Source organism: Globicephala melas, chromosome 11 (assembly GCF_963455315.2).
Source record: "Globicephala melas chromosome 11, mGloMel1.2, whole genome shotgun sequence".
Lineage (NCBI taxonomy): Eukaryota > Metazoa > Chordata > Mammalia > Artiodactyla > Delphinidae > Globicephala > Globicephala melas.
In genome coordinates, this window is record NC_083324.2 from 25,787,171 (window position 1) to 25,812,660 (window position 25,490).

A 25,490-nucleotide genomic window follows, 5' to 3' on the forward strand; every position below is an offset into this window, starting at 1 on the left:
CATGGCTCCTGAGAGGCAGCCAGTGTCCACAGCCTTTGTGAGCAGACTGCCTCATCCAGCATCGTTTGGCCAGTAGTGATGACCACAGGTAAGTGTCCTTGGGGCTCATACCTAAAACCAGCTACAAAGGCAGAACGTCCTTCGCTTGGGTTCAGAACTTTGAGGTCGAGTGTGGGTGGAGATGGGATGGTTTGAGATCTGAAACCACCTACCCTGGTTTCTCATGCCTCACGTATGAGCTCCAGATATTTTCAGTTGCAAACAGCTGTGAATAACTTAGCACGAGATTCAGGAAGGAACTTATTTTCTTGTCACTTCTCACAGTGTCCCAGAAATGATAGGCTTGTGTGTAATATCCTTGTCCCCAGCTCTGTTTCAGCCCCAGAGAAAGAGCCTGGGAGGTAGGCTAAGGTGGAAGGGGGTAGGCTTCTAAGTTTTTCCATGTAATTTTATTAGCTTCTCTAATTACAAACAAAATTCTTTTTTTCAAAACTACAAAACTACAGAAATGTGTATGGTATAAGTTGAAATTGTCCCGTAAGTTCTACTCTCCACCACCATTAGGTGAATACTCCTTTGGTATTTATCTCTGGGCATACACTGACAGGTATCTAATTATAAACAAAAAAGTCATCATACTGTTTTGCAATTTGTTGTTGTTGTTTTACCTAACAGTATACTTGTTGGTCTTTGTAGCTCTAGCGTATCTGAACCTATATAATATTTCATTGTATGATTATAGTATCATCCTTTTAAGACATCCCCTATTGCTGGACACTTGGATTTTTTACAGTTTTTTTATTGTTACAATTTGTGTTCTGGTGAATATGTTTTTACTTACATTCGTGTGTTTGTTCAAGTTTTCCCAGAGCATAAATTCCCAGAAGTGGGATTTCTGGATCCAGGAATATGCACATTGCAAGTTCTGTAGATGCTACCAAATTGCCCTCTTTTGGTTGTATAACTTTGCACTTCCATCAAAAGACTGGGGACTCTGAGATGGTCACTTGGTAGGACCAAATCCTGCATGAGGACAGGGGCTGTACATCACGCCCCGTGTGGTCACCCACTTGCTCTGATATTTGCAGGTTTTCAGTGCTCAGAGCACAGAGAACTGCTTTGATGGCCCAAGAGTTGGAGGCAGACCAAGTAAAATCCCTCCCTCTCTACTAGTCTCCAGCATCCTAATGGGTTTCTCGGGTACCAGCCATCTGAACAGTTTCCAGGGGAGCTGAGTTGCCATCTACCCTGGCTGGGTTGGCACAAGGACCACACTTAGTGTCAAGGGTTGGGAAATTAAGTCATCAGTCATCAGCAGCCGGGATCTGGCGGGAAAGGTAACACAACTTGTCCTGGAAATTCTGCATCTGACAGTGGCCCAGGGCCTGGCGGATCAGAGAATCCTTGCACCTTGCTCGGTGCTGGTGAGGCAGAGTGACATAATAGGCAGCTTTCCACACTCTGAATTCCAAGGTTGCTGGCAAGTGAGGGGAGCTGGTGCTGGGGACCTGTTGTTTATTTATTCACACTCATATGACTTCAAAGCAGTGTTTTTTTTAATTTTAAAGGCATCAAAATTAGCTGAAGAACTTGTTGAAAATGCAGATTCTTGAGCCTCGCTCTTAGGAGTTCTGAGGCAGTAGATCTGGGAGAAGCCCCCCAGGTGATTCTTACACAGGTGCTACCAGGCCCACACTCTGTTTTGAAGTGAGCCCTGTCCGCTCAGTTAGGACTTTCTGGGGGTAGGGCCAGGCTAACAGGTACCACATGATCCGTTTGAGGACTGGTAGTAGGGTTAGACTGATGAAAGATGACAAAATACACAAATCTTAGGTTTAGGTTTCTCATTCTCTTTTTCTTTTCTTTCTACCAAAAAGCTACAGCCCTAAATGTTTCCTGACTGTTCAGGAACCACCTAAGTATTTTCAATTCTAACCTCTCTGGCAGCACCCCAATAACTCTTCTTACTTCCCTTTTACCCCCTTGATCAGAACTTACCTCTCCTAGGCACCATTCCCTTGGGGATCCGGTGCTGCTGTGGTACCTATCCAATAATCCATCCTGATCTGATTATGGGCAGTATCTCTCTCGGATCATGGAATCAAAATCACAGACTCTCACAGAAATGGGTGAAGGGGATCAAAAGGTACAAACTTCCAGTTAGAAAGAAAATAAGTGTTGGGGTTATAATGTACAGCAGGGTGACTCTAGTTAATAACACTGTATTGTGCATTTGCACGTTGCTAAGAGAGTAGATCTTCAGCGTTCTCGTCACAAGAAAAAAGAAAGTTACTGTGTATGATGATGAATGTTAACTAGGCTTATCGTAGTGATCATTTCGCAATGTACACACATACTGAACCATTGTGCTGTACACCTGAAACTAATGATCCATGGCAATTGTGTCTCAACTTAAAAAAAAGCCTTTTGAACCACCTCAAAATAAATCACAGACTCTCCGCTGGGAGGAGCTTGGAGACTCTCTGGTGGAGGTTCAGAAGAAGAGCTGAGGTTCAGAGAGGAGAAGGGATTTATTCAGGATCCTGCTGGTCTTTGCAGCAGAGTTGGGACTGGGCTCCAGTTCCTTTGCTTTCCAGACCAGTGACTTTTTCCTTTGCCCTAGTAAACACAGTTCATAATAAATATACAATCCATGGAGTTTCACAAATGAAAATTAAAGATTTGACTGAGGTGAAAGGAGAGTGGCCTGTCTGCAGGGCCAAGACTCGGGTGAGGCAAATCAGAAGGAGTGCTAAAAGCTCAGTGATCGAGATAAGCAATATTTTAGTGCAGTATTTTAAGAATCAAAATTCATGCAGAGATTCATGATTAACAAAACATAAAATTTGTAAATAAAGATAGGGTCAGTTTTACTGACTTTTTCCTTTTGCCTCAGGCTCCAGTTTTGCTGGGCATGGCACTGTTACAGTGCAGGGATAGAAATGGTAAGCAGATATGTTTGGATTTTAACAGGAATCAGTGTTGGTAAGCCAGTATTTCCCAGAACCTGTCCTTTTGAGTCAGGGTGGAGCCAGGCTGGCAAGGTGTTCTATTGTCTAAGTATGGAAGACAATGCATTTTTCTATCTCCTTTCCGAAAATTCCTACTGCCCTTAAGCCAGTTAAAGGTTTTGAGAAGATCTTCAGAAATTCCCAGATTTATTTGCCCACAAGTATTCTTCAGCATAATCCAGAGAGGATACTTTGCAAAAACTTCCTTGATTCTCAGGATGGCTCCGTGTCAGGTTGGCAAGGTGGGAGGGGAGAGATTTGAGGGCCTGGGAGGACTCTGGATTCCCAGCCCCTGCCAGGTAAACAGCTACTTTTTCCATCTGTGTGGAGGGCGAGCCAGGTCAAGCCCAAGTTCCCTCAGGAAGTCAGGTGAAGGACACAGACTGGCTGACACAGGAATTGAAGATGGAGAACAAGAAAGAAATACCCATGGCCGGGTTCAGTGTCTTTATGCTTTCCAAGCACCCACTCCTGGCTTTAGTGGCTCTCTTCTAAGGATCAGGGCAATAGATTGGTGCCAGCTTTGTTTTTGTTGATGAGAAGAGAGGGAGGGACAGGATAGAGCAAGGCCTGCTTCCTCTCCCTCTTTCTATGGGTCCCCTGGCTCCCTGGCCAGAGCTCTGGGGGCCTTACGTGCTCAGATACAGGTCTGTTTGACACACACCTTCCTAGATGTGTTAATGAGAAACAAGGGATGCCAGGCTTTCTTTCTAAAATCATGAGGTAATAGAAAGCACCCCAGACCTTTGCTGTGCCAAGTGTGTTCTGTGGACCAACCACATCAGCACCTCCTTGTTAGACAGTCAGAATCTTGGACGCAGCTCCAAACGCAGTAGATCCAAATTTTCATTTTAAGATGATCCCTGGGTGGCTTGCATGGCTGCTAAAGTTTGAGAAGAAGATGCCTTTGAATGTCCGGAGGCCTCATTCAGTCCCTGCCTCCATCACTAACTCCCATCGTTATCCCCGACTTTGGGCAAGTTGCTCATCTTTTTTTCCGTTTTCAGTTCCTCATCTGCAGGTGCCACTGCCTTCCTCTCTAAAGATGGAGGAGCCAATGGAAACTGTCTTAAATCGGAATTAATAATGGAGCAGTAACGATTACTTGTTAATTCTTACCTAAGACCTTTATTCTTTAGCATGAATTTATAAGACCTTGGTTTTTAAGAACCCAAAACCATGCCTCTCTTTCTGTACATGCGTCATTTTGCATCCATTCATTGATTTATTCATCCATCTTTCCTTTTTTCCATCCCCACCCTTTTATCCATCCTTCGTACCATCTGCCCATCCATTTAAAAGCCACCCCATCTACCTGTTCTTCGTTGTATCCTTTCATCCGCCTAGCAGTCGGTTCAGTAATTGGCTGTGTCATACATGGTATCATGAACTTCTATGCCAAGAATGGTACTTTATCAACGCCCAGCTAGGGAACTTGAGAAGCAAGAATGCCAAGTGTAAAAGGGTGCATTGTATACTGTCTCTTAAATCTATAAACCACTTTCATCCAAACTCCTGCGCTCCCTTATCAAGCTGGCCAGCACTGGTGGGAAATGCGTACGCTTAGCGGGGAAGAGAGGCTGTGAACAGGCAGGTTTCATGAATGTGTGCATTTGCCTAGGGATGAAGGTGTTGAAGTTCCCTGCGCCTTCCAGTTAAAAGGGGAAAATAAAGAAGAAAATTTAACCCTTCAGACCCAACAAAGCCTAGTATTAGCTGCCAGTCTGACCCATGTGTACTAGTCATATAAGTCCAGTGTACCAGACAGGCTCGTGATGAAGGGGACGAATTACACATAGTCACCTTTTAACTTGTCTTGAGTACATGCTTGCCTCTCTTGGTGGCACTCTTTATAAATTTTTAATAGATGTGTAACAAACAGAAATGCGCATACATCATCGGTGGCAGCTCAGGGAATCGTCACACCCAGGGCACAACTTCCAGGATCAAGCCGTAGCCCGTGACCAGTGCCGCAGCAACTCCCTTAGCATCCTCCCCCCGCCACCCCTCCCTCCTCTCCGAAGTAAGCACTGTCCTGACTTAACAGCAGCGTGGGTGAGTTTTTAATTTTCTATAAATGGAATCATACTATGTGTATCCTTTGGGTGTGGCATCTTTTCCTTGATGAGATCCATCCGTGCTGTTGCAAGTAGCAGTAATTCATATTTATACTGTAGAAAACTACCCATTAAGGAAAAGGATTTCTTTGACTTGCTGCTGCTGGTTCAAAGTTTGGATGTGTCGCTGGCTCTTTCCTTCTCTGTGCCCGTGTCCCTCCTCTGTCTAAGAACACTCCTGACATATTCCTTTTACTCACAGAAATAAAAGGCAAGAGGTCGGAGAAGAGTTCTGAAGTAGCTGCTCTGAGATCGTAGGCAAATCATTCCATCTCTCTGTTACCCACTTGAAAAATTGCATAACAATTCTTAGCAACTTGCTCTATGACAATATGCAGAAAAATGCTCTAAAAGTGACAAATACGGGGTGGATGACATTGAGAACACACCATCCGATCTCTCTGCACCAGCACTGTTCTAAGCACTTTTTGTGTTAGCACACTTAATACTCACCTTCACACTAATGAGGTGGATTCTACTATCATTCCCATTTTACAGCTCAGGGAACTGAGGCACAGAGCTGTCCAGGGTCTCTCCTGGGGAGGCACAGCTGTAAGGGAAAGAACTGGAGGGTGATGGCGAAAGCCAGCCCCCTCCCCTGCTGCCCTGTGCTCCTCGCAGGTGCTTTATCAGTGCTGCCTACAAGCACGGGCAGGATGGTCTCAAACCCTTGTTGACCTAGATGAAGCTCCCTCTGGCTCCTCTGCTCACCTTCCTGGCCTCACCCCTGCTGCTCTCCTCTTGCTCTCTGTGCTTCAGTCACACTGCACTTGTGTCACTTCTTAGAGCACCCGGAATTTTCTCTGGTACAAAATGTTCTCATTCCCTCTGCCTAGAATACTTCCTCCCCACCCTCTTGGTTTGACTGGCTCCTTCGCATCCTCTGTGTCTCAGCCTAATTAGCACCAACACAGGGTTCTTCGCCAACACTCTGTCTAGGGAGCACCAGCCTTTTACCGTAAGTCCCCTACACACGAACGAGTTCAGTTCTGAGGGCGCGTTCGTAAGTCGAGTCTGTCCATAAGTCCAACAAAGTGAGCCTCGGTACCCAACTAACACAGTGGGCCATATACCGCTGCTTTTACGCTTGCTTCTGGACATCCTGGGCTTAAAATAAAGATACTGTACTACTGTACTCTCTACAGTACTGTACAGTAAAGTACACAAAAGCACAACCACTTGTAGAGGATGCACGCACGTGACCACGTACGCCAGACACGTGAAGTAACTTACATGGTTGGACATGTGAGTGCACGTTCGCATCTTTGAAAGTTCGCAACTTGAAGGTTCGTACGGGGGGGGCTTACTGTATTCTCCATCTTAGCATCGTGTTTCTTCCCTGTCTCCTGATGACTGTGTAATAGCTGTAATGGTGTGAGTCAGTCATCTGTTCTCCCTGTACGGTGGAATGTCCTCGTGAGGCGCTGCCTGACGGGGCCTTGTTCACACTTGTACTCACAGTGCCTGGCAATGGCAGGGCTTCATCAAAAGCCCTTTTGAAGAGACCAAGTGGGTCTCTGGTCCCTGGCTGCCCGCTCCCTACCATGGGGGAGCCGTTTCACTTCTGTCCCATGGAATCAAGTGTTTCCTGAGCAAATACTCCAGTGTGGTCTGCTTGTTGACTTGGGCTAACGGGTCCTGGAAAGCAGCTCGGGGTCAGTGTGAGCGCAGAGCAGACGCCAGCAAATCATCTTCAGGCGGTTTGAATTTTTTGCGCGTCCTTTCAGTTAGCAGTGGGCTTGGGGATAACACAGCCACAGTCCCCCAGGGAGCTGAGGCATAGTGAAAACTGACCCCACGTGTTTCCAAATATGCTGCTTCCTGGCTTCCTTCTTTGCTACCTTTCACACGTCCATCTGTTACTGGGGTAAGTTTATCAGGAAGTTAATGAGCAGGTCAGCAGGTGGACGGTAAGAGACCTCCAGTCCGAACCCCAGTGTTGATCCTGATCAGGCTCGTTCTTGTGGCTGTACCAGGTCTGTGAGGTCTGTCAGCGATGCCCCTTTAGTCCTGTGGTAATGCTTGTCACTTCCCAACCACGCCGGTTCAGAGGCACCTTCCTACCACAGTGCTGCTGAAGAAACAAAACCTCTGCCGTCGGGGAAACCAGAATTAGTCATGGCCCTCTCTGGAACCAGCTGGGCTTCCGTTTGGGCCAGTCTCACGGTGTGTCAGGGATGGGGCAGTGGCCCTTCCCTGAAGGGGGCTGGCAGGCCGAGGTGGGGTTAAGGGGGTAGGCAGACGTGCCCGCTCCCACCTCCCCTCCAGCCTCCCCTCCCCCATAGCAGCTGGTGAAGGAAATTGTTTCACACATCTGGCACCACTCCCCCTGGTGCCACAGGAGCAGACGGCAGACGCGTGCCTGCGAGCATTTATGACCTGCTGGTCACTTGGGACGCGCTAGACAGGCTGGTGACCAGAGGAAGGAAGGAAGAAAGAAAGCTGCCTCAAGGGCTCGAGATCTCAGAAGCTTCAAATGGGGGAGGGAAGTAAGGCAGCAAAAGACTGAAGCCCAGGGAACTTCTGAAACCCACTGCGGGAAGGACAGGCTGCCAGGAGTGGGTTTGTTGAGAAAAGTTCAGAGAGAAAACAACTTTGCAGTTCCCCCGATTTGGGAGACTGGCCACACCCAGCCTAGGGGAACACATTCATCCTTCTCTAGAAAGAGGGTGCGTCTGCCCTGGCTAGTGCTAGGCTTAACCACTGTTGCCCTCGGAGGGTCAGGAACAAGTTCTCCTTTGTCTTCGATCAGCAGCTCCAGGATTGAAACTGTTAGAGCAGCGGTTCTCTGTCAGGCTGCCTTTGTTCCCCTGGCGATATTTGGCGTTGTCTGGAGACGGTTTGAGTTGTCACAAATGGGAGGGGGAGGGTGTTACTGGCTCCTAGTGGGGAGAGGCCAGGGATGTTACTAAACTTCCTACAATGCACAGGACAGCTTCCAGCACAAAGAATTATCCTGCCCAAGATGCAGATACTACCGAGGTTGAAATCCCTGGATTTAGTGTCTCTGAGGGTACGGGCTTTCCTGGTTTAGAAGCACCTGTAGTTGCAAAGAAGATTGCCCTTGAAGCTCTATCACAAGTCCGGCAGTGTTCCTCTAATCCTCAAGCGTGTGTGAATCACCAGAGGATCTTGTGCAAATGCAGATTCAGATTCTGCAAGTCTGGATCGGCTGCCGTTGCCCCTGGTCCACAGGTCACGCTTTAAAGAGCAAGGGATTTTGAGTTTGTTCATAATCTCTCCCCTTCCTTTCCTTCTCCCTCTCCCCTTCTCTCCATCCTCACTCCCTGAGCCTTCCCTGTTGTACTCTGTTCAAACCAGTGTGTGCCCTGTCACCAAGGAACATGTGGTGGTGGTTAAACTCCACTGCCTAGATGACAGGTTCTCTGCAGCTGTTGCCAATTTGAAGTTCAGGGTGTTGATGAAATCAGTCGACTTAGTTGGGAAAAAACGATCCCAAGGGACATGAGCAGACTACCCACATGCATTTAAGTCAGCTGGTACCCCAAAGATATTTTTTATGGTCTCAGTTAGCCTGGGTAGAGCCCTTGACTTTTGGTGATGCTCAGACTTGATACAGCTTCACGTTCACATTCACGTTCTAAACCAGAGGTTGAAACTGTTTCTAGAAAGTGCCAGATAGTAAATATTATACGCTTTGCAAGTCATGCAGTCTCTGTCACAGTGACTCGCTTCTCCCATTATAGCAAGGAAGCAGCCATAAACAGCATGCAGATAGATGGAGTTGTGTTCCAATAAAACTTTATTTACAAAAATAAGTACATAGCGAGCTGGATTCGGCCCATGGGCCATCGTTTGCAAACCCCTATTCTAAACAATTCCTTTTTCTTCATGTCTGTGCTTCAGAAAAAAAAAATATTGGGAAGACCTTACTAAATCATCAGTATGGGTTGTAAATGTATAGAGGGCAAAAAGTGAGTAGATATTCTTTCTTTTACTGAATTGCATCTTTCAAGTTGGCAGAAACACAGTTCTCTGCCTACGCCAGTTGTGGGTTTTTTTGTTTTGGTTTGGTTTTTTTGTTTGTTTTCGCAGGGGTGGAGTACGGCTAGAAAGGGCAATAAGTGAGGAACAGAAAGAGATGCCAGTACGTTTAAGTCTGCATTTTCTTCTCTCTGGCTTGAGCGAATACCTTCTGCTCTTAGAATAGAGGGAGGGAGCCCCGCAAAGATTGCCCTTCTCTTCCATCAGACCCAGAGCATTCTTTGAAGGTAGTGATTTTTCTCACTGTCACTGGCTTCTGTTGAGACCTCCTATTTGCAGGGAGGAGGCATTGCTTGGACAGAAACGCTGGAGTGTTGTTTAAAGCGCCCTGGCTGCATTTTCGGGTTGACAGTTTAACCACAGGGAACCACAGGCTAAATTCGATACTGACGTCTCCTTGTTGGGGCACCTGAGGGAAACCCCCAGCCCCTGCGGCATGTGGACATTTCTGTCGCTCCTGGCCACGCCGACCCCAGGGATAAGGATAAATCAAGGCATTGAACTCCACGGTCACCATCCAGCGCCTCTCACAAAGCCTGCTTTATTAGAAGAGGAGAAAACCCTCTCTGTCTATTAATAAGACGGAGTTCCACTGGAGAGGAAAGCGACCTAGCATCTGTGTCTCGTGCTGCCCGGTGGGATCTTCTGCCAGGCTCTCCAGAATGTGTTGGGGCCCTGAAGATGCCAGTGTTAAGTGCGGGGTCAGACGATGGGCTTCCGCCAGAGCTCTCTGGAGAACTTAGTGTGCAGTTTCCACCTCCCATACCACAGCTGTGCTCGTTCACACACACACACACACACACACACACACACACACACACACGTTATGGCTTGGGCAGCGAGAAAAGTAAAGTTCATTCATTGCAGAAGAGCAGAGTGGCGTTGAAAACCCCATTTGGTGGGACTGTATTGGTTTGCAGTGTTTTGACACTGAGTGTCATGCAACACAGACAAGTGGAACAGAGAGTTGCATTTCCTCTGGGTAGAGAAGTCAGCCCCAGCTGCAGTTTAGAGGCACACATTATTTTTATCATTATTTTAGTGGCTCATCTTCGGTGAACATCATGATGTGTCTGGTCCTGTGTGGCTCGTCTCGGGTTCGTTCCTTCATACAATCACGCCTTCAGCAAGTATTTGTTTGTCTTTACAGTTGGCTGTGTGTAAATTTCTTGGAGCATGCGCTCTTTCACTGGGGACTCCTAGGCCTTGCTTACTTTCTTCCCATGCATCGAATACCAGCTACTGAGATCGGGGCTAGCCAGCAGGAGCCAGCTCCTGCCCTCTTGGAGCTTATAGGCTCGCCAAGGAGATGGAGAGGAAATCAAAACTACCCAGATTTACGGTAGTTGTGATGAGGCTTCAAGACGTAAGGTGGGACTTCCCTGGCGCTCCAGTGGTTAAAACTCTGTGCTTCCACTGCAGGGGGCACAGGTTCGGTCCCTGGTCAGGGAACTAAGATCCTACATGCCGCGCAGCGTGGCCAAAAAAATAAATGAAATAAAAACGAAAGGTATGTATTTTCTCACCCAATCATCACTAAAGCTTTTGAACTCAGGTACTGTTGTTAGGCCCATTTTACACACGCATCTCAAGAGGTTCCGAAGTTGCCCCAAGTCACCTTTCAGTTCTGCTCAGAGTGAGTTAGAGAGGGAAGGAGAGTTTCTCAGGGTGAGATGTGAGCTGGGATAGTATAGGTCCATCTTGGGGACATGGAAGCTGCTCATTTAAACAGATCTCCAGCAGTGTGATCAATAAGACAAAATATTTTTGCAGTTTGAGGGGCCAACTATAAACCACACGTTCCTCTAATATTGGAGAAGCCCCAGATGGTGGGCCGTGTAATGAACGGCCAGAGACAATGAGATTGATTCGTGTGACCGTGGGTTTTTTGGTTCCTGATGATTGGCATGCCACTCATCCAGATTACAATCGGGTAATCTTTTAAGTCCTGGCCTGCTCCAGGTCAGAGGGTGGTTGCGTTTTCCTAGCTGTGGGCAGCGTGAGGATTCATTTACCTTAACTCCCCCAGCAGGATGCCCAGCACTGCTAGTTCCAGTGTGGTAAACAGGGGGGGCAAGATCCCTGCTCCCAGAGGGCATCCATTTGGCTACCAACTTAAATTTAAGAAAATAAGTCAGAGTGGGGTCTTTAAACAAGGGTCAGGTGCTACAGAGTGACTGTTTGGGGGTGGGGGACAACTTTGCTCCTTGAGAAAGAACAATCAGGGCAGGCACCATGGAAGAGGTGGTATTTACGTGAGGTCCTTAGTGATCCAAAGAAGGCAGCCACGCAAAGGGGAGAGTTTTCCATAAGGGGCTGATATGAGCTTGCTGGTGTGTGTAAGCGCGACTAAAGCAGAGTCAGCCAGGGAGGAGCATTTAGTCCACCATCTTGGAGAGACTTTGACATCTGCATAAGGTTTCTGGATTTGACCAGTAGTGAAATTAACCACAGAGCCGCTCTGTTTAGAGGCAGGCACACAATTATCGCTCATCTCTGGGCAACACTGGCCATTTTGTGCATGGCCTGCGTGTAAGAAGCCCCTGAAGGGGACTCTGAGTTAATAAATGAGAACATACACATTTCTCCTGTCTGGAGTGAGCCGGTGGCCTTTCCAATCCTACCCGCACATCTCCCAGCTTACGTTTAAGTAAAACTGATAGTGGACTCTGAGCTTGAGCAACAGGGCTCTCTAGTTCTTGCCAGAGGACTTTTCTTTTGTGGGGATTGGAGATGCTGAAGGGTATCCTGAGATTTCCCAGGAGGCAGAAGTACAGTTCAATAGGGCATCATCACCTCCCAGCAGAGTGGAAGCTCTCCTTCCTCACGTTTACTTCCTCATTGAATATGAATGTATTCACACACAGGACATTCTCAGAAATGCATGACTTTGTGGCTTATAAAAGACGGGTTCAGGAAAACAGCATGTTTGGGAATGTATAGTATTTGCTAGATTATTTACCCCGACCCTAATTCCAAAAGCCCCGCAGAGATCATCGCTCCCACCCATGTAGCTTTTGTTTCTCTGTGTGATTTTTGAAGGATTTTTTTTCCTTCCTTACTAGAGTTTATCTGCCCAGGCTAGTCATTGATCATCTTGTGTTGCTATCCTCTCCGCTCCGCCTTCAGCTTGGGGAGGTTCTGGAAGTGATTAGCTGTTGTAAATCAGCTTTTATGATGTGTATGTCACAGATAAGCAGCTCGGAAAGCAGGAGTCAGAGAACTCCACTCCTCTTACCCTGCCAGTTATCCCAGTAATGAAATTTAAAAAAAAGAAGTGACTGAAAAGTATGATGTTGGGCAGAATAGTTTCTTTGTAGACATATCCAACGTTTAAATTGAGCTCTTTAACGAGAACACTGCATTATTTTTACACCGTTTTATTGAGTTATAACCTACATAAGGTAAAGCAAACAAATATTTAAACTGCACCTCAAGGCATTTTTACATGTGCATCCTTTTATAATCATCACCCAGCTCTAGGTAGAGAACATTTCCTGCGCCCTGGACATTTCCCTGTGCCCCTCCCACTCTTCTGACCTCTGTCACCACAGACAGCCTTAGCCTGTTCTTGAGCTTCACGTAAATGGAATCGTACTGCCTGTACTCTTTTGTGTCTCTCAGCGTTTTCTATGAGATTCATCCATGCTGTCCATGTAGTTATTCATTCTCGTTGTGTAGTATTCCAGTATAGCATGGTTTCTCAACTGGGGTATTATTGACATTTGGGGCTGGATAATTCTTTGTTGTGGGGACTGTCCTGTGCATTATAGTGTGTTTAGCAGCATCTCTCTGGTCTCTACACACTAGACACTAGTAGCATCCCCTACCCCCAGTAATTTCCCCTGGAATTGAAAACCTTTGCATCACATAACTATACTACAATTTTTAAGAAACTTTTTATTTGGAAATAAATTCAAACTTATTGAAAAGTTGCAAAAATGGAAAAAACAATACCCATAAAGTATTTACCTAGATTCACCTATTGTTAACATTTTACCCGTTTGGTTTATCATTTGCCCTCTCTTGTGTACACACACACACACACACACACACACACACACACACGTGCGCGCAGTGTATTTCTGAACCATTTGAGAGCGAGTTGCATCCATCTTGGCCATTTACTACCATATACTTCCGTGTGTATTTCCCAAGAATAAGGATCTTCTCTGACATTATCCTAATTATCAGTTAACCACAGTATATTTAGCATAATACATTTATGAGTTAGCCCATGTCCCAATTTTTGCATTTGAGGAAAATTTATCCTTTGTAGCATTTATTTTCATTACAGTGCAGGTTCCAGTCCAGGATCAGGTATTGTATATAGTTGCTGTGGTTCCTTAATATCCTTTAGTCTAGAACATTCACTCAGTCTTTGTCTTTTATGATACTGAATTTCTTTTTAAAAATACAATCCCTTTTCTTCTTAATAGAATATTCCTCATTTGGGGTTCGTCTGGTCTTTCCTCCTGAATCCATTCAGGGTATGTGTTTTTGACTGAAAGACTCCGTAGGTGGTAGTGTGTCCTGCTTAGGGAATCCCATCTGGAGGGACATGGTGTCAGTGGCACCTCGTCCGTGATGGAGGTGGTCAGAGTGTTGTCTGATTATTCCACTGTATAGTTACTAAATTTTCTCTTATAGATAATAAGCGATATGTGGGGAACCACTTAACAACACCATGCAGATATCCTGCTCCCCAGTCAAATTTAACCCCCTAAATTTAGCATATTTCGTGTCTTGCATGAGCCAGTCTTTACCTACAGTGGTTACAAAACGATGATCTTCCAAATCCAGCACTCCTCCTGCACGCACACTCCAGCCTGTTATGTACAAGAGCCCACGCTTCTCCCCCATTTATTTGCTGGTATTTCTGTCTGTTATCAGTATGGATTCATGAATTCTGGTTTGCTCAGTGGTTTATAAATCAGTACTGTCTGAATGCTCGAATCGCTCAGCTTTGGCTGGTGGGATCCCTTTGAAGTTGGGTCCTGTATTCTGAAAACGAACCCCCCTTCATTTTTGTTTTCTGTGTGTTTTTTTTTAATGGTTACCAGGGGCATTTATTTATTTATTTATTTAACATCTTTTTGTTGTTGTTGTATTTTATTTTATTTATTTTTTTATACAGCAAATTCTGATTAGTCATCCATTTTATACACATCAGTGTATACATGTCAATCCCAATTGCCCAATTCATCACACCACCCCCACCACCACCCCCCTGCAGCTTTCCCCGCTTGGTGTCCATACGTTTGTTCTCTACATCTGTATCTCAATTTCTGCCCTGCAAACCGGTTCATCTGAACCATTTTTCTAGGTTCCACATATATGCATTAATATACAATTTTTGTTAGTCTCTTTCTGACTTACTTCACGGTGTATGATAGTCTCTAGATCCATCCACGTCTCAAAAAATGACCCAATATCGTTCCTTTTTATGGCTGAGTAATATTCCATTGTATATATGTACCACATCTTCTTTATCCATTTGTCTGTCGATGGGCATTTAGGTTGCTTCCATGACCTGGTTATGGTAAAGAGTGCTGCAGTGAACACGGGTGCATGTGTCTTTTTGAACTATGGTTTTCTCTGAGTATATGCCCAGTAGTGGGATTGCTGGATCATATGGTAATTCTATTTTTGGTTTTTTAAGGCACCTCCATACTGTTCTCCATGGTGTCTGTATCAATTTACATTCCCACCAACAGTGCAAGAGGGTTCCCTTTTCTCCACACCCTCTCCAGAATTTGTTGTTTGTAGATTTTCTGATGATGGCCATTCTAACTGGTGTGAGGTGAACCTCATTGTAGTTTTGATTAGCATTTCTCTAATAATTAGTGATGTTGAGCAGCTTTTCATGTGCTTCTTGGCCATCTGTATGTCTTCTTTGGAGAAATGTCTATTTAGGTCTTCTGCCCATTTTTGGATTGGGTTGTTTGTTTCTTTAATATTGAGCTGCATGAGCTGTTTGTATATTTTGGAGATTGGAGATTAATCCTTTGTCTGTTGATTCGTTTGCAAATATTTTCTCCCACTCTGAGGGTTGTCTTTTTGTCTTGTTTATGGTTTCCTTTGCTGAGCAAAAGCTCTGAAGTTTCATTAGGTCCCATTTGTTTATTTTTGCTTTCATTTCCATTACTCTAGGAGGTGGATCAAAAAAGATCTTGCCGTGATTTATGTCAAAAAGTGTTCTTCCGGGCTTCCCTGGTGGCACAGTGGTTGAGAGTCCGCCTGCCGATGCAGGGGATACGGGTTCGTGCCCCAGTCCGGGAGGATCCCATGTGCCGCTCCGGCTGGGCCCGTGAGCCATGGCCGCTGAGCCTGCGCGTCCGGAGCCTGTGCTCCGCAGCGGGAGAGGCCACAACAGTGAGAGACCTGCGTACCGAGAGAGAAAAAAAAAAATGTTCTTCCTATGTTTTCCTCTAAGAGTTTTATAGTGTCTGGTCTTACATTTAGGTCTCGAGTCCATTTTGAGTTTATTTTTGTGTATGGTGTTAGGAAGTGTTCTAATTTCATTCTTTTACATGTAGCAGTCCAGTTTTCCCAGCACCACTTATTGAAGAGGCTGTCTTTTCTCCATTGTATATTCTTGCCTCCTTTGTCATAGATTAGTTGACCATAGGTGCATGGGTTTATCTCTGGGCTTTCTATCTTGTTCCACTGATCTATGTTTCTGTTTTTGTGCCAGTACCATATTGTCTTGATTACTGTAGCTTTGTAGTATAGTCTGAAGTCAGGGAGTCTGATTCCTCCAGCTCCTTTTTTTTTCCTTCAAGACTACTTTGGCTATTCGGGGTCTTTTGTGTCTCTATACACATTTTAAGATTTTTTGTTCTAGTTCCGTAAAAAATGCCATTGGTAATTTGATAGGGATTGTGTTGAATCTGTAGATTGCTTTGGGTAGTATAGTCATTTTCACAATATTGATTCTTCCAATCCAAGAACATGGTACATCTCTCCATCTGTTGGTATCATCTTTAATTTCTTTCATCAGTGTCTTAGAGTTTTCTGCATACAGATCTTTTGTCTTCCTAGGTAGGTTTATTCCTAGGTATTTTATTCTTTTTGTTGCAGTGCTAAATGGGAGTGTTTCCTTCATTTCTCTTTCAGATTTTTCATCATTTGTGTATAGGAATGAAAGAGATTTCTGTGCATTAATTTTGTATCCTGCAACTTTACACAATTCATTGATTAGCTCTAGTAGTTTTCTGGTGGCATCTTCAGGGTTCTCTATGTATAGTATCATGTCAACTGCAAACAGTTTTACTTCTTCTTTTCCAATTCGTATTCCTTTTATTTATTTTTCTTCTCTGATTGCCGTGGCTAGGACTTCCAAAACTATGTTGAATAATGGTGGTGAGAGTGGGCATCCTTGTCTCATTCCTGATCTTAGAGCAAATGCTTTCAGTTTTTCACTATTGAGAATGATGTTTGCTGTGGGTTTGTCATATATGGCCTTTATTATGTTGAGGTAGGTTCCCTCTGTGCCCAGTTTCTGGAGAGTTTTTCTCATAAACGGGTGCTGAATTTTGTCGGAAGCTTTTTCTGCATCTATTGAGATGATCATATGGGTTTCATTCTTCAGTTTGTTAATACAGTGTAGCACATTGATTGATTTGCATATATTGAAGAATCCTTGCATCCCTGGGATAAACCCCACTTGATCGTGGTGTATGATCCTTTTAATGTGTTGTTGGATTCTGTTTGCCAGTATTTTGTTGAGGATTTTTGCGTCTATATTCATCAGTGATATTGGTCTGTAAAAATTTTCTCTTTTTGTAGTATCTTTGTCTGGTTTTGGTATCAGGGTGATGGTGGCCTCATAGAATGAGTTTGGGAGTGCTCCTTCCTCCGCAGTTTTTAGAAGAGTTTGAGAAGGATGGATGTTAGCTCTTCTCTAAATGTTTGATAGAATTCACCTGTGAAGCCATCTGGTCCTGGACTTTTGTTTGTTGGAAGATTTTTAATCACAGTTTCAATTTCATTACTTGTGATTGGTCGGTTCATATCTTTCTCTTTCTTCCTGGTTCAGTCTTGGAAGGTTATACCTTTCTAGGAATTTGTTCATTTCTTCCAGGTTGTCCATTTTATTGGCATAGAGTCGTTTATAGTAGTCTCTTAGAATGCTTTGTATTTCTGCGGTGTCTGTTGTAACTTCTCCTTTTTCATTTCTAATTTTGTTGATTTGAGTCCGCTCCCTCTTTTTCTTGATGAGTCTGGCTAATGGTTTATCAATTTTGTTTATCTTGTCAAAGAACCAGCTTTTAGTTTTATTGATCTTTGCTATTGTTTTCTTTGTTTCTCTTTCATTTATTTCTGCTCTGATCTTTACGATTTCTTTCCTTCTGCTAACTTTGGGTTTTGTTTGTTCTTCTTTCTCTAGTTCCTTTAGGTGTAAGGTTAGATTGTTCATTTGAGATTTTTCTTATTTCTTGATGTAGGCTTCTATAGCTATAAACTTCCCTCTTAGAACTGCTTTTGCTGCATCCCATAGGTTTTGGATCGTCGTGTTTTCATTCTCATTTGACTCTAGGTATTTTTTGATTTCTTGGTTATTTAGTAACATATTGTTTAGCCTCCATGTGTTTGTGTTTTTTACATTTTTTCCCATGTAATTCATTTCTAATCTCATAGCGTTGTGGTCAGAAAAGATGCTTGATATGATTTCAATTTTCTTAAATTTACTGAGGATTGATTTGTGACCCAAGATGTGATCTATCCTGGAGAATGTTCCGTGCGCACTTGAGAAGAAAGTGTAATCTGCTGTTTTTGGGTGGAATGTCCTATAAATATCAGTTAAATCTATCTGGTCTGTTGTGTCATTTAAAGCTTGTGTTACCTTATTTCTTTTCATTTTGGATGACCTGTCCATTGGTGTAAGTGAGGTGTTAAAGTCCCCCACTATTATTGTGTTATTGTCGATTTCCTCTTTTATAGCTGTTAGCAGTTGCCTTATGTATTGAGGTGCTCCTACGTTGGGTGCATATATATTTATAATTGTTACATCTTTTTCTTGGATTGATCCCTTGATCATTATGTAGTGTCCTTCCTTGTCTCTTGTAACATTCTTATTTTAAAGTCTATTTTTTTCTGATATGAGTTATTGCTACTCCAGCTTTCTTTTGGTTTCCATTTTCATGGAATATCCTTTTCCATCCCCTCACTTTCAGTCTATATGTGTCCCTAGGTCTGAAGTGGGTCTCTTGTAGACAGCATATATATGGGTCTTGTTTTTGTATGCATTCAGCAAGCCTGTGTCTTTTGGTTGGAGCATTTAATCCATTCACATTTAAGGTAATTATCGATGTGTATGTTCCTTTGACCATTTTCTTGATGTTTTGGGTTTGTTTTTGTAGGTCCTTTTCTTCTCTTGTGTTTCCCACTTAGAGAAGTTCCTTTAGCATTTGTTGTAGAGGTGGTTTGGTGGTGCTGAATTCTCTCAGCTTTTGCTTGTCTGTAAAGCTTTTGATTTCTCCATCGAATCTGAGTGAGATCCTTGCTGGCTAGAGTAATCTTGGTTGTAGGTTCTTCCCTTTCATCACTTTAAGTATATCATGCCACTCCCTTCTGGCTTGTAGAGTTTCTGCTGAGAAATCAGCTGTTAACCCTGTGGGAGTTCCCTTGTATGTTATTTGTCGTTCTTCGCTTGCTGCTTTCAATAATTTTTCTTTGTCTTTAATTTTTGCCAGTTTGATTACTATGTGTCTTGGCATATTTGTCCTTGGGTTTATCCTGGATGGAACTCTCTGCGCTTCCTAGACTTGGGTGGCTATTTCCTTTCCCATGTTAGGGAAGTTTGTTTTTTTTTTCTTTTTTTGCGGTACGCAGCCCTCTCACTGTTGTGGCCTCTCCCACTGCGGAGCACAAGCTCCAGACGTGCAGACTCAGTGTCCGTGGCTCTCGGGCCCAGCCGCTCGGCGGCACGTGGGATCTTCCTGGACCGGGGCACGAACCCATGTCCCCTGCATCAGCAAGCGGACTCTCAACCACTGCACCACCAGGGAAGCCCAGGGAAGTTTTTGATTATAATATCTTCAAATTCTTTCTCTGGTCCTTTCTCTCTCTCTTCTCCTTCTGGGACCCTTATAATGCGAATGTTGTTGCATTTAATGTTGTCCCAGAGGTCTCTTAGGCTGTCTTCATTTCTTTTCATTCTTTTTTCTTTATTCTGTTCGGCAGCAGTGAATTTCACCATTTTGTCTTCCAGGTCACTTATCCGTTCTTCTGCCTCAGTTATTGTGCTATTGATTCCTTCTAGTGTATTTTTCATTTCAGTTATTGTATTGTTCACCTCTGTTTGTTCTTTTTTTTTTAAACAATTTTTTTTTTTTTTTTTTTTTTTTGGCGGTACACGGGCCCCTCACCGTTGTGGCCTCTCCCGTTGCGGAGCACAGGCTCCGGACGCGCAGGCTCAGCGGCCATGGCTCACGGGCCCAGGCGCTCCGCAGCATGTGGGATCTTCCCAGACCGGGGCACGAACCCGCGTCCCCTGCATCAGCAGGCGGACTCTCAACCACTGTGCCACGAGGGAAGCCCCTGTTTGTTCTTTAATTCTTCTAGGTCTTTGTTAAACATTTCTTGCATCTTCTCGATCTTTGCCTCGATTCTTTTTCCAAGGTCCTGGATCATCTTCACTATCATTATCCTGAATTCTTTTTCTGGAAGTTTGCCTATCTGCACTTCATTTAGTTGTTTTTCTGGGGTTTTATCTTGTTCCTTCATCTGGTACATAGACCTCTGCCTTTTCATCTTGTCTATCTTTCTGTGAATGTGGTTTTTGTTCCACAGGCTGCTGGATTGTAGTTCTTCTTGCTTCTGCTGTCTTCCCTCTGGTGGATGAGGCTATCCAAGAGGCAAGTTTCCTGATGGGAGGCACTGGTGGTTGGTAGAGCTGGCTGTTGCTCTGGTGGGCAGAGCTCAGTAAAACTTTAATCCGTTTGACTGCTGATGGGTGGGGCTGGGTGCCCTCCCTGTTGGTTGCTTGGCCTGAGGCAACCCAACACTGGAGCCTACCTGGGCTCTTTGGTGGGGCTAATGGCGGACTCTGGGAGGGCTTATGCCGAGGAGTAATTCCTAGAACTTTTGCTGCCCGTGTTCTTGTCCCCACCGTGAGCCACAGTCAGCCTCTGCCTCTGCAGGAGACCCTCCAACACTAGCAGGTAGGTCTGGTTCAGTCTCCCCTGGGTCCCGATGCACACACTACTTTGTGTGTGCCCTCCAAGAGTGGAGTCTCTGTTTTCCCCGGTCCTGTCGAAGTCCTGCAATCAAATCCCACTAGCCTTCAAAGTCTGATTCTCTAGGAATTCCTCCTCCCGTTGCCAGACCCCCAGGTTGGGAAGCCTGACGTGGGGCTCAGAACCTTCACTCCAGTGGGTGCACTTCTGTGGTGTAAGTGTTCTCCAGTCTGTGAGTCACCCTCCCAGCAGTTATAGGATTTTATTTTACTGCGATTGCGCCCCTCCTACCATCTCATTGTGGCTTCTCCTTTGTCTTCGCACGTGGGGTATCTCTTTTGGTGAGTTCCAGTGTCTTCCTGTCGATGATTGTCCAGCTGCTAGCTGTGATTCTGGTGTTCTCGCAAGCCTCCCTTCGTTTTTTATTTTTAACACTTCCTCACTTTTTGGCATAACAAGGTGTTCCAGGCTCATCTTTTACCTTCCCTCCTCCTATCCTGGAATTAGCCATTTCTCCAAAAAGTCCTGCCTGATTCCTTTTAATGGGAATGCTAGAAAATACCACAACTTATTTATCCTTCCTCCTGTTAATTGACGTTTGAATTGTTTTTAGTTCTGGACTGTTATAAAGAAAGCTTCTCTGAATACCGTTTTACATTTTTTGGATCCATAAACTGTTTTCGGTTGGGTATATAACCAAGAGTGGCAATGGAAAGTCACAGAAAAGAACAACAAGGACTATTGTATAGCACAGGGAATTATATTCAATATCTTGTAGTGACCTATACTGGAAAATAATCTGAAAAAGAAAATTTATATATATATTTATATATATGTGGAAAGAATTTATATACAATGTGTATATATAGAAAGAATTTATATCTGTGTATATATATATATATATATATATATATAAACTGAATCACTTTGCTGCACACCTGAATCATTGTAAATCAACTGTATTACAATTTTAAAAATAACATACATATGTACATACATAAATAAATAAAAAGAAGGACACAGGATCTCCACTCTGGCTATATACCCAACAGAAATGAGTACATTAAGTCCACCAAAAAAGTGAACACAGGTATTCAAAGCAACTTTGTTCATAATTCATGTATGTATATATACACACACATAGATATATATACACATACACACACATATATATGTATATTTAGCTTTAGTGGGTATTGCCAAGTAGTGTTTCAAAGTGCTCATAACAGTTTTGTGAGGGGAGCCAAAGTTGTTGGCCCCGTTAGGTGGGGTAATCGGTGGCAGGGGTTCTAATGGGCCAGTGCAATCCAAAGACATGTTGTCTGTGACCAGAAATGGCAAAGCTGCTCATCTTTTCCATCGATAATGAGTGGGAAATGCTGAGATTTTGCTACCTGGTCCATTCTTAAACTGCTGTTCTAGCGAGTGCTGCTTTAAGATGGGCAGAATGGAAGTTTCTGAAGTCAAGAATCTCCTGCTCCCTTCAACATGGTTTTCATCTCAGTGATGGCAGTGACAGCATGTAGGGAATGCAGGATCATTGCTAGGGGCTCCTGCTGTTAGAGAGCATTCGGGTCACTGCTTTGTTTTAAAAAGTGTCTCCCCAGGAGAAGGAGGAATGCCCCCCGGAGTCCCACTCACATCTTCTGACTGCTAGGGGCCCATTTGGAACCCTGAAACAGTCATTTACTAAACACCCTGAGAGAGTAAATATCCCTCTGTCTACATCCAGGGAGCCACTTAGTTTTCAAGACATCTGGGATAGAGGCCCAGGGACAGCAGGCAGAGCAGGAAATTGCTGGAGGTAAACACGGAAGTGAACTGGTCCCGTATTATGGGACTAGACTCTAGGCTCAGTGTTGCTAGGAACTGCTTGGGCGTGGCCCGGCCTCTATAGCTTAAAGGTTCTTTGTCCAGAATATCTCTCCTGTGGAGCTTATAGTCATCATTAGAACCAGCGAGGTGATTGAGCACTTTTTAAAGTGAATTTCTGAACAGAAGAAACATCACTTATAAGATACATGATGGGCTCTTAAGTAATTTTGATGAACCTTTGGAGGAATTCATGACTATTAAAAAAACATCTCGTGGATGCATTTTAACCAGGTGTCCCCTCTAAGTGGACACTGGCCCGCTATGGAATGGGGAGAGCCCTCCTGCATACTTTCTGAGCGAGCCTGTGTGCAGTGTGCAACTGTGCAACCGTATGCAGCGACCCTGGATAGATAACGGTTCAGATGACCCACAGCGACGGGACTCCCATGGCTGCACGTTTGTATTAACCTCTGTGAACCTTTCCTCTCTCTCCCCCAGGCCTCTCCGCAGATGGTGGTGCCAAGCGCCAGGAGCACCTCTCCCGGTTTTCCATGCCCGATCTCAGCAAAGACTCTGGGATGAACGTGTCCGAGAAGCTGAGCAACATGGGCACGCTGAACTCGTCCATGCAGTTCCGCAGCGCCGAGTCCGTTCGCAGCCTGCTCTCCGCCCAGCAGTACCAGGAGATGGAGGGAAACCTCCACCCTCTCGGCAACCCCATCAGGTACAGAGACCTGCAGGCCCACGGAAGGATGCATCAGAGCTTTGATTTCGATGGGGGGATGGCGGGCAGCAAGCTGCCGGGGCCGGAGGGTGTGAGGATCCAGCCCATGAGCGAGCGCACGCGGCGGAGAGCCACTTCCCGCGAAGACAACCGCCGCTTCCGACCTCACCGCTCCCGGCGATCCCGACGCTCTCGCTCAGACAACGCCCTCCACCTGGCCAGCGAGCGCGAGGCCATCTCTCAGTTAAAAGAAAGGCCCCCCCTGAGAGCCAGGGAGGATTATGATCAGTTCATGCGCCAGCGGAGCTTCCAGGAGAGCCTGGGCCAGGGGTCCCGGAGGGACCTGTACGGCCGGTGCCCCCGGACTGTATCGGACCTGGCTCTGCAGAATGCCTTTGGGGAGCGATGGGGACCCTACTTCACTGAGTACGATTGGTGTTCCACCTGCTCTTCGTCCTCGGAGTCTGACAACGAGGGCTATTTCCTAGGAGAACCCATCCCCCAGCCCGCCCACCTGCGATACGTCACGAGTGATGAGTTACTGCACAAATACAGCTCGTACGGCCTCCCCAAGTCTTCCACGCTAGGTGGCAGGGGACAGTTGCACAGCAGGAAAAGACAAAAGAGCAAAAACTGTATCATTTCTTAATCCGATGGGGGTCAGGGGATAGGGGAAGATGGGAGGTAAGAATGTAAATTCAGAAACTTGCACTGTTTTAAATTTTAAAGCTCTTTGCTTTGGTGGTTCCAGGGAGAGATGAGAAGAGCTCTCTGTTGATGGCGGCAAGGTCACCGACTGACTCGATAGGTAGTCACAGTTCTTGGCATGTTGAATATTATTTGCACATTTCACTTTGGAAACGCTATAGACTCTACGGAGGCCAGGATTGGTCACCTCCTTCCCGTCCGTCTGTGTTGAGCTGCCACTGGCAAGATGGCAAAATTGTTTCCCGCTCGCTTATATATTATAGCCTCTCTGGTTCTCTCCCTTTTAGGACCCTTTTTCCAGTACGTAATTTGTTTATTAGCCAGGACCCAAGACTAAGTTATTTACATGTCCATTGTAAATGCGATGTAAATGAGAGTTCTGATAAAATATTTTTGTATTTTGTAATATCAAAGGAATTTCTATATCGTAGGACTCAGTGGAGCCTTGCATGCACGTCCAGCATTGTCTTTGAGTAGTACTCCAAGGTGGTCCAGGACCACTTTTTTTTTTTTCTTTTCTTTTTTCTATACAAATTTGTTACATGTCAGTGAGACCTTTTTCAAAGGAGTTTATTCAATTTGGCTTTTTGTGGCTGAAAAACAAAAATTACCTATTACACCCAAAGCATTTGATGCTCCATCTATCTTGAGGAGCCATCCTTAAGTCCGCTCCCAGCCTCAGTAGAATCTCTTCTCTACAAAGTGATAGTAACTTTTTTTTTTATTTATAATTGCCGGCGTAACTTTTGCCAATTAGAAAAACCAACCAGTGTCAGTCAGGTTCCGTGAGAAGCGCCATCCCTGCTGGGAACACTGAAGTTGCTTACCACTGAGCTATCCCTTGGGGAACATAAAGTGTCTGTGAGTGGTGCGGTTTGTGTGATGTCAGCATGACATTGTTTTGAATGTGGCATTATTTCCTGGTGCTCGTTTCCTGGATCGTATTATCCGCTTTCCTTTACCAAGGCAGACAGCTGCCTTAGCCTGACAACCGGTTGTCCTCAGCGCAAATGAACTTCAGCTTTGGGAATTTCGGGCCAGAAAGGTTCCGAGGGACTCTGGGAGTGATGGTGTGTTCTAGGTCGTAGGTCATACGTGGAGAAGGAACAGGTCAAGGGTAGAGACTGAAGGGGAATATGAAGGAAGGTCAGAGCAAAGAAGAACTTCTGGAAATGAAGTAGAGGAGACTTGACAACCACCTCGAATAGCCCCCAGTGCTTGTGGGGAAAAAAAAAAAAACCCAGTTTAATGCGCTCCGTAACCAGAGTATCTGGGTTACCCAGAAAGATTGAGCTGCTCAGGAGATTTCCGTGTTATGGTTTTGAAAAACAGATGTTGCTGAAAGGGGGGTTTCCATTTTGAACTTTGGGGACCGTCAGTCAGATAGAAGATGGGCTCAAAAGTGAGTTTGCTTAAAGAAGACATTAACGGTTGTGTTGTTTATAGTAAAATAAAACCTCCTACCTTGCTTCAGTTAAAAGTGAAGCGCTTGCTTTTACTTCCATTCTCCTCGTCCCCTTCGTGGATTGTAGCAGTTGAAATAATCCATCGGAGGACCCACCTTTAGTGAGGTGTACTGTCGATGTAGTACACAGTGTATCTCAGTGGCCATCTGCCATGGTGAGGCGAGCGTGGTCTCTCTTCAGTATAGTAGTTAATATTTTCTAGTACTTTTTTATGGGGAGAATGTGAAAAGTGGCTTTTTAGACACCATCCCTAATGGGTCTGGGGGAAGGAAGGCTGTAAAGGATGTGGAAGTGGCACTCCATTCAGGATGTATTAAAATAATTTGCTTTTCAGGTATTAATAAGACATTTGTCATTGTCACTGATGTTTTGAAAAAGCAATGCAAATGTTGGTTGTGGCTGTTTTCCGCATGCTTTCTTCATATCTAAATGCTTCATTAATTACCCAAGCCTCTGGAGAA

General features: G+C 44.8%; 1 protein-coding gene across 5 annotated transcripts in view; it reads left to right on the top strand.

Annotated features, from left to right (window-relative positions):
* PRICKLE2 (prickle planar cell polarity protein 2) overlaps positions 1–24,813 on the top strand; it is a 167,622-nt gene extending 142,809 nt beyond the window's left edge. For all 5 annotated transcript variants that reach the window (XM_030867636.2, XM_060307452.1, XM_060307450.1 and 2 more), the window contains one exon: positions 22,630–24,813. In XM_030867636.2, coding sequence (XP_030723496.1) covers positions 22,630–23,504 — 875 coding nt within the window. In that variant the 3' untranslated portion in view covers positions 23,505–24,813. The remainder of the gene's footprint in view (positions 1–22,629) is intronic.
* Positions 24,814–25,490: the final 677 nt, after the last annotated feature.